Source organism: Ylistrum balloti, unplaced genomic scaffold (assembly GCF_031769215.1).
Source record: "Ylistrum balloti isolate Yb309-2 unplaced genomic scaffold, AGI_CSIRO_Ybal_v1 Utg369850, whole genome shotgun sequence".
NCBI classification, from domain to species: Eukaryota; Metazoa; Mollusca; class Bivalvia; order Pectinida; family Pectinidae; genus Ylistrum; species Ylistrum balloti.
Window position 1 is genome coordinate 1,745,108 of NW_026782003.1, and position 10,265 is coordinate 1,755,372.

General features: G+C 38.0%; 1 protein-coding gene across 1 annotated transcript; it reads right to left on the reverse strand.

Moving 5' to 3' along the window:
• Nucleotides 1-598: 598 nt before the first annotated feature.
• Nucleotides 599-9,839, reverse strand: LOC132545508 (protocadherin beta-15-like). The gene is made up of 3 exons (XM_060209190.1): nucleotides 7,226-9,839; nucleotides 1,642-1,795; nucleotides 599-1,387 (listed from the first exon to the last, which is right to left on the reverse strand). The coding sequence occupies exons 1-3, from the start codon at nucleotides 9,821-9,823 to the stop codon at nucleotides 756-758; spliced, it is 3,384 nt and encodes a 1,127-aa protein (XP_060065173.1). The 5' UTR covers nucleotides 9,824-9,839; the 3' UTR covers nucleotides 599-755.
• Between the last annotated feature and the right edge of the window lie 426 nt (nucleotides 9,840-10,265).

A 10,265-nucleotide genomic window follows, 5' to 3' on the forward strand; every position in this document is an offset into this window, starting at 1 on the left:
CGTACCTATGATACAGTAGGTTTGTATTTCTGGTTTCTATCTAACAATTAAATGCAGCAACAATACCTAGATTTTTTTTATTATTCTACTAAATCCACACTTTGTTTTATCTAGGTAACACATTTTCATTTATAAATTCAACATCACAATAATAAATTATTCATAAAAAAATTCAATTGAAATAGAAAATGCAATTCTGTGACAATCAATATTTCCTACATTAAGTAAACTTTAATAGTATCAAAAAACAGTATGTAACAGACATGGCAGTACCTAGCGGTTGATATAATATTGAAGACAAAATTCATCAACAATCACTTACATAATTAACCATTCACACGACCATGCTCGGCATGAATTCCCACAGGGAGAGAACCTGTGGGCTTATTTGTAGATAAACTCCAATGATATTCACACTACACTCTCATAACACTCAAATTCAAATAAGCTTTAAATCTATAGATTTAACTTTGGCACTTTTGGGTTTCTTTTTAAACTTGAGATCATCAAATAGTCCATATCAACACATGATCTCTTAAAATCATGTATCGTGTCTGTTCCTTGGTCTACCCCATTCAGCAGTCTCCTTAAATCCACTCCTTGGCCTGCCTCCTTAGTCCACTCCCTCATCCATTTCAAACTTGTCATTAAGTCATTGACAAGGTCACAGTTCCAAGGTCTGGAGATTCTTGTTTCGACAACAGCTTTTAGAGACAGACAAGTTACACTATGTCAGGGAATTTTGGTTTGACCAGTTACACTATGCAATCTTCCCGATTGAGTCGGCTCTCTATATCACTCTCCAGCTGTAATGAGTCCTGTCTGAAACTGTTCAATGATGTTCCAGTTTGTGATTGACCACTGGACTTAAAGAAATGAACTCCAGAGTATGTCTGATGCGAGGGAGATCGGGGGTTGGGGGTGAAGGAAGACGACGAGCTAGAGAAGCCAGCCTCACTTGGCTCAGGGGTCGCACTGATTGGGGAAAGTGTTCGCTTTTGAGCCAGTTTTGTAGAAGTGGCGTTTGAAGGTCGAGGATACTGCCCCGCTAAATGTCTGTGTAATGTATGACTATCATATGATAATCCTAGCTCTATTGGATTGGTCTGTTTATGGTTCCTACCCACTGGTACTATGGAAGAGTCTGTGGAAGAAAATCTAGCATCTTCACGAAAACTGGACATTGTTTGGCTATTTTGCCTTTCTCGTAACATTTGCTCATCTAGACTGAAATTTCTGTTGTAACCTGGCCGTGGAGGTACAGGTCTGTGTTGCCAGCTCTCTGGTATAGAAACACCATCTGATGTGGCTGTGGAAAATCGTGTGTCATTCAGAGTATCTCCATGTCCTGTAGGGTACCTTGGTAATGAGTAAAACTGTCTGGAATCTGCAATAGCGGTAAAAAGACATCATATTAATGAAAGTTTAATAGTTATGTATTGAAAGTCAGCAACTAGCAATAAACTTAGGTATGTTCCAGCAATTGTTTTCGGGGGAAGAAAGGATGCAAGTTAAAGATAGACTCTTAATAAAATCTTTTATTGCTTTTAAAGAAGTTGAATATACAACTTGAATAATGAACTTTTAAAGAATTTTCAAACTAAGTGATAAAGCATTAAAATGTTTGACAATAAGGCTGACCTTGACTCATCATTAGTTCTTGTTGACTCATTGAGCTGTCATGACGTGTACGGACACTGTCACCTCGGCCACTGTCATGTGACAAAGTGCCACCAGGTGTCTCTACAAATCCTTCATCTTCTTCTGTTCGCACAATGTTCTCTTTGGATTCATTCTGAAAATATATTGATTGAGGATTTATGCCATGGTGCATCTCTCATAAAACAGACACAGGTTGTCCATAACCAAACACAGCACAAATTTTGGCCCGTCTACAAATCAAATATGGCGTAAACATCGTCTAGTGAGGCACACGTAATAAAAGCATTATACTATTCCCAGTAATAAATGTTGCATTAAGGATACAAAAATAAATTTCATTCTGATGCGTATTACATTATGGTATTGAACGTATTCCGTTATTCTGAGAATTACACAATAAGGTAGACGACGCATCAGGTGACAGGAGCAGATTATGTCGTCTAAACAGTTAAACCATTACAAAATGACGTTTTCATTTTGAAATGATGTGTAAATGTAATGTAAACCCCTCTCTTTGTTATATATCTGTACACCGCTGCAATTAACTTGTGAGAAATAACTGCTACTAATTCTTTTAAAATCAAAAAATGACAAAACCAAGTACAGTAATGATTATACACTCTACCTTGGAGATAGTTATCGTGACCTAGATCTACTTTTACCGCCCTTTTCTCAAGTTGGCATTTTACATCAAAAACAGTAATGACAAAGGATTCACGTCACACAAAAATCCATATAGGAAATTCAAATTTTTAAATCAATTCTTATAAATAAAAAAAAACAAAACAAAACAAAAAAAAAAATTTGATTGTCACAATTTTTAAATCTGGTGTATTTTCACTGTCCTCATACCATTTGTTGTAATACCACAAGCAGAGAAGATATTAAAATGCTATAAAACACAATTTAACAAGGAAGGCAGTGACCTGTAGCTATACAACCTGAAAGGCTCAGTTGTCAAGTTGTGTACGTTTCAAGAGTAGCAGATTATGGAAAGAAATTGTCCTGGGTTAAAAAAAAAATCCCCCTCATGGTTTTTTTTTCAGGATTAGAACTCCCAGCAAACCAAATATATGCAGCTGGGTATAGAATAGATCAATATAAATGTAAAAATATATCAATTTTATCTTTTTTTTATTTTGAATTATTTTTTACGGGCCTTCAAAAGTGAAATTCTTTTGGCCCAAGTCAATTTAATTTGGGCAAATGAAGAGCTCATAATACAAAAAAACCTCTATATATCCAATATCCCACAGACATGGGTGAGAGACAGAAGACTGCCCCCAGTCGTCAAACGTCTACCTAATCCCCCAAACAACCAGGCCACAATTAGCCATCTCTGTCCAGATTTATAAGGTACACATTGGCTCTGTTTACAAATAATATTAAAGTCCTTTACATCCGGTAATAAATTGTAGAGTACTTGTTTGAAGGTCTTGTACTCCTCAGCTATTGTCAAATTCAATACCACCAATTATAGAAAGCCGTTTAAAAACAAAACTCAGCCATTTTAAAATCGAAATCCATACAGTGTTATCCAGTGCAATTCATGTGAGGTACCAGCAGGTTTCTCCAGTTCTAATACTTTGGTTAAACCTGACTGGTAGGTATTTCACTGAGACAGGTATTAAATTGACACATTTTATATAAATTGGGGCAACAGATAAGAATTATTTTCCCAAATGTGCCCTTCTGAGATTAACACTTGTCATCATTCATTTCACCTGTTACAAGAACAAAGCTTACCTGTCAAAAGGTTTACCTGTGTCAAGTTTAGCAAGAAAGAAAAAAAGAAAATCTCATGTTCAAACATTTGGTTTGGTGTTTAAAAAATATTTTTATCTCTGTGTTCAGCTTAACTGTCTCAAGGGGTTGCAAAATAACCGTTTTCAGGACCCCATGGGTCGGTCAACAAAACACTGACAGACCAAATCCATTTACATTAGTGCCCATTGGTCAGTCAAAATGCTGCCCTTGGTCAGTTTAAATCTTAAAACAACAATCTCTGTGAACTAAATCCTGGGTTCCATTATTCCATTCTATCAAGTTAAAAACCTACAATACAACAAGCGTTTTTTGGTCATTAATTACATCAAGTCCTAACAAGTTATGTTGTTAAAAATCTTCCTCAGTACAAAGGAAATGATCACTTTCTAAGGATCTTTTTATTTCACATTATTTTGTTCTATTTTTGTTCCTTTGGGGTTTTTTTTTGGAAGGAGGGGGCTCTTAGCAAGAGAAAAAATATGATTCTTCTGTTTCTTAAGTCTTGTGATAAATATTTTCTTGCGTATATTTGTGCTTCGGTAGTTTTGTGGAAATAATTCTATATGTTGTTTCTGTATACACACTTTATACAGGATGTTTAAACAACATCTGTTTCTTGTAAAATTATTTCAAAGAATAAGAATGTAAGTTTTCAATCTGACTAGTGTTAAAACCGAATTTATCTCTGAAAACCCTCAGTTTCATTTGGACAGACACAATTATGCTACACTGGTCAGCAACTTCCACACTTCGCTGGTCAGCAACTTTCACACTCTACTGTTTACAACTTTCACACTACACTGGTCAGCAACTTTCACACTTTCACACTACACTAGTCAGCAACTTTCACACTTTCACACTACACTGGTCAGCAACTTTCACACTACACCGGTCTGCAACTTCCACACTTCACTGGTCAGCAACTTTCATACTTCACTGGTCAGCAACTTTCACACTTCACTAGTCAGCAACTTTCATACTTCACTGGTCAGAAACTATCACACTACACTGTTCAGCAACTTCCACACTCCGCTGGGCAGCAACTTCTACACTACACTGGTCAGCAACTTTCACATTTCAGTGGTCATCAACCTTCACACTACACTGGTCAGCAACTTTCACACTACACCGGTCAGCAACTTCCACACTTCACTGGTCAGCAACTTTCACACTACACTGGTCAGCAACTTTCACACTTTCACACTACACTAGTCAGCAACTTTCACACTTTCACACTACACTGGTCAGCAACTTTCACACTACACCGGTCAGCAACTTCCACACTTCACTGGTCAGCAACTTTCATACTTCACTGGTCAGCAACTTTCACACTTCACTAGTCAGCAACTTTCATACTTCACTGGTCAGAAACTATCACACTACACTGTTCAGCAACTTCCACACTCCGCTGGGCAGCAACTTCTACACTACACTGGTCAGCAACTTTCACATTTCAGTGGTCATCAACCTTCACACTACACTGGTCAGCAACTTTCACACTACACCGGTCAGCAACTTCCACACTTCACTGGTCAGCAACTTTCACACTACACTGGTCAGCAACTTTCACACTTCACTGGTCAGCAATCTTCACACTTCACTGGTCAGCAATCTTCACACTACAAAGTTCCTATGATGATACCAGATAACAAAAGTGACAAGATAACACAACTTCAGAGTCACAAACTTAACCCTGATATTGTCTGATAACTTCCTGGAGCTGTAATTATAGGTATCAAATGATGGACAAGATTCCAAACACAGATCACATCTCACTGATTCACTGGTACATTCCTTCCTGTCACATTCTATATCATATTCTCAAAAGTTACTAGTTGTTGGGTCTGGAAGGAAAACTATTGTAATCTGTTTGTCATTCTTGTAACTGATATTGACTAAAGAACCTACAAACTCTGACACTCCTACACAGTATCTAGTCATTCTGACAAAAAGTAAAAAAACGAGTGTATGACAATTTAAAACCATAGCCTAGCAGTATCCAAATAACAATACAAAAAATAGATACTTCATAAAATATTTGTATAAAGATCAGTTAGTCGAATTTTTAAAACCAAGATGAATAAAATCATGAAAAAAAAAATCAACATTGATTCTTACTAGAATGATTTAAAGATAATTTTATGCAGGAGACAGCAATACTATTTGGGGTTGTCAACAAACCAACTATTATGCTATACATGTACCTGTTTATTCTCCAGATTTTTTTAGAAATAATTTTATGTTTTGTAACAAAAACCAGTTGCTATTAGGAAATATACCATACCTGTTGGCAATAAACCTGATAGTACAGCTAATACCAGACTCGTTGGATTCTCATGGACTCAAATCTACACGTAATGTTTGTATTGTTGAAATGGTTGTCAAATGTTTAGAAAAGAGAAAAATCAAGAGGATTCCTTCTATAGTAAATACCAAAAATGATAAATCATTTTCCTTACTAAACCACCAAAAAAAAAAAAAATTATAAATACAAACAAAATTGCCTATTAGCTAAACTTTAAAGGTAAAAGCCATTAGTAGGTGTTGATAAAAGCGAAGGCATGAATCACCCAGAAACGAGTTCAGGATGGGTTTTATATTCATTATCACTATATTTGAAGAATTTCACTCAGTTCCTGTCATTTAGAAGTGATGAATAAGTTTGTGATTGGAAACACATTTGATTGTGTCTCCCTTGGAGTAGGAAGAGGATCACTGATAATTATATCTTTATCTATCCCTAAATCTAAGGGTGATGCATGCTTGAGTGACTTTGTAACATGTATATCTGCTGATAGGTCATGCTTGAGTGAGTTGTGACATCTATATCTGTATGTCTGTGTATCTTTTTCAGAGTTCTGTGTAAGTTACCAGTAAAGTTTGCTGCCTCTGATTAAATGGCTATCCAAATGGCTAAGTCTTAAGCACACTGAAAACACTATTCAATGTTTTAGATAAGACAACAGCAAAAAAACATTTAATATTAAATACTGTCAGTGTCCATCATTAGTTTCTCTTTAAAGTAAAAATTCATCTTTAAAAGTATAACACTGCATCGACAACAGATACCATAGCAATATTAACCATGGGAAATTAGGGTGGTCTGTTTGTGCAGTGCACTTGCCTTTCACCTAGCTGTCCGAGGTTTGATTCCCGAAATGGACATGAAAAAGTTAAAGGTTCACCTGCCCAACCACGTGGGTTTTTCACTGGTAATCAAGATTCGTCCCACAATAAAATTCTTTGATAAATTAAGTCAATATTAAAGTTTATATTAAATTTGTATATGGCAGGCATGATGACTTTTGACATAAACTAAATAACGGTTTGAGAAATATGAATGGTTATTTTACGATTTGATAAATTGAGTAAGGAAGGTAGTCATAATTTGAGATTTGATATTTTGTTGCATTTGTTATATTTCATCATTACTAATCACCAATAAACAGAGGGTTGTTTATCAACATTTAGAATATAAACTTAATTATACAATGTAACTTAACTGAAACACGTTATCTTCGGAGCTATAATCACGTAATTAACTTTTATCTACTTAGGCTGCTTGAAAATAAAAATATCATAAAAATGTTAAAAAGGATCATTTGAGTTAAGGTAGAGATTCTTGGGTCCATGGAAACAGTGTTAGCTCAAGGGAGCTCTAGTGCTTCACTCCATACTAAATACAGGTGGTCGATCTAAGGAGTCGAGAGGAAGTAGACATAGCCCATGAGAACAGCTGATAATCATTGTGTTTGTATAAAACTTATCTTTTATGACCTTGGTCTTTATACTTTACCTTACAGTCTTGGCTTCCTTCCGATGCTGTGCTATCATTGGAGCATATTGGTTTCAGATCCGTGGGGCGGTTGAGTTGAACATCAGGCCTATCGTTGCCAATTTTGTGGACATCTCGTGTGGAGGTCGATAGACAATGAAGCCAGTCCAACACAAACTTTTTCTTATGGTCAGTCATTTTACTGTCCCCTTTGTCAAAATTTTTGCTGTCTTGGCGTCGAATAAGACAGATCATAATGATCATGCCCAGAGACAAAGTCACAGTGACAGATATTACAGCTATGACAATGATGACATTCTTATTGGCATCAGGGTTGCTGACGATGATTACAAGGTTGGACCAGGTTGTCTGACTAGGGGTGCCGGAATCCTGGATTGCCAGTAGTACAGTATATGTTCCTATGTGGTTCTCTGTGATATCCTGTCGAAGACTGACCACACCTGTCCTGTTATCAACATGAAACAGACCACTGGCACCCTTCATTACCAAATAGGAAAGTTCCGAATTGACCCCCTCGTCTGGGTCAGTCGCCATCACCTTAGCAACTGGTGTACCCTTGGCCTTTCCAGGTAGTATGGTGACAGTGTTGTTGACATCAGTCGGGAAAGTTACGTTAGGTACATTGTCATTGACATCTTGTACAACAATTACTACATTGGTGGTCACCTGTAGAGCAGGCTGACCACTGTCCTCAGCAGTCACATGGAAATCATACACACCTTGAGTCTCACGGTCAAGAACAACTTTTGTTTGGATCTGACCAGTGCTCTGAATGATCTCAAAGATACTGGTGTATGGATGAGTCGGAGGAAAGTGAATCTTACCATTGGCACCAATGTCTCTATCGTAGGCATATAATCGACCAATCACAGTACCCGGAGCTTGATTCTCCTGTACTGTAAACGAGTACATTTCCTTTGAAAATGATGGTGCATTGTCGTTGATATCACGAACTGTCACCAGAACAGTAGCTGTAGCACTGTACTTAGTTACAGTATTACTGTCCGTGGCTACCACTAGAAACTCCAGCTGAGAGTTAGTTTCTCTATCAAACACAACATTAGCACTGATCACTCCAGAATCTGAATTTATGGAAAATAAATCATCTTCGTTTCCATATAGACTATAGGTGACTCTGCCATTCTCTCTTTCATCTTTGTCCTCAGCTGTTACTATGGTGACAGGTGCCCCTATTTGGTTATCTTCATACAATGATACATTATATTGAGTGTGCGTGAAAATCGGAGGGTTGTCGTTGACATCACCGACATGGATTAGGAAACTAGTGATGGTGACAAGGTTGGGTGAACCTCCATCAGCACAGACCACACTGATGTTGTGAGTGGCCAGAGTCTCTCGGTCCAGCCTTTGTTTCAGGGTCACTTTGTACATGTTGACATAAAGTGTCTCCATTTTGAAGTAATCATTATGTAATTGACATGTCACGTTTCCATATGCTCCACTGTCAGGGTCTGACACAGCCACATTGGCAATGTAACGATCTGCTTCTGCAGCTTCAGAAATAACCTCTCCACCAGGGGGCAGGTTGATGTTTACCTGTGGTGCATTATCATTGATGTCTGTCACTGTGATGACTACCAATGCGGAGGAGGTACGTGGCTGAGCTCCGCCATCGACAGCTTGGACGAAAAAAGAAAAGCTCTGATCTGCCTCATAGTCGATCTCTCCCGTTACATATATCTCACCAGAAGTACCATTAATACCAAACACGCTAGGTTTGGAGCTGGGATTGAAGCGATAGGACACGGTACCCTCGACACCCGAGTCCAAATCCCTGGCTGTTACCTGGGTAACAATGTCACCCAGGCCTCGGTTCTCAACTGTTACAGCTGTATACTCCGGCTTGGTGAATTCAGGTGAATTGTCATTCTCGTCCAGCACATTAACATGAATTGTCACACTGCCACTCCTCTGAGGAGAACCTCCATCTTTAGCTACGATCACTAACTGGTAATGTTTATCTGATTCGTAATTCAACTGTTTATTCACCTCTATCTCCAAAGTGGGATTATTATTTAGGTCTGTCGGAAATTTTAAACGAAACACATCCTGGTCTGTGACAAATTCGTATGTGTGTATCGAGTTATTGGTTCCACTATCCTGGTCCGTAGCTTCATCAATTGGTATAACATACCCGATGCTGACAGTTTCAGAGATGGAGACCACCACCTCAGAAGGAGTGAAGACTGGTGGATGATCATTGATATCTTGAATAATTACATCAACAAGGAGCAATTTGATGAGGTCTGGATTATTTGGGAAGTCAGGGTCAGCCTTAAAGATTGCAACGGACATCCGAAGGTCACAGATTTCTATACTCTGACAGACTGTCTCACGGTCAATCTTGGTTGCCTCCAAACGACCACTCTGTTCATTGAGAGAGAAGAGTTTGGCGTATACATTACCCTCAGTGAGGAGTTGATACCGTAACTTACTGAACACAGTATCTGTCACGTTGATCCTGGGACGAACATCTGACGCAATGTTAGCCACAAAGGTGCCATTTGGTTTTTCCTCTAGGAGATTGTATTTGAAATCAGCTTCCTGACCAGAGGCCATAACCAGGGCAGCGCTCATAAGTACAATGTAGAGGATCATCCTGGCTCTGGTCATTGCTGACTGGTCAGGCTGGGCGACATCACAATTCAGATCATCCAATCACGTAAGCTGGAAAAGATGAAAAAAAGTTACTTTCTTCACACGTTTACTCTATGCTACAAGTACATAACATATCTTTCTTAAGTAACACCGTTTGCTGACAGAACTACATTTAATATGGGCAGTATGTTTCAAAGTTCATATGATCATGTCAATCAAAATTGTGCAGGCCGTAATATTGGCAATGGAATAATGACATAATGACAATTTTGAGGGAAAAATTCCACCATTCGGTGCAATATTGCAGTGAAACGTTCCAGTCTCTATACCTCATTACACAATACATATCTCGATGTTTATCATGTCAACTCATTTTATAAGGGCGTTTTGACACAAATGTTATCAATTGTTTCCGGATCAA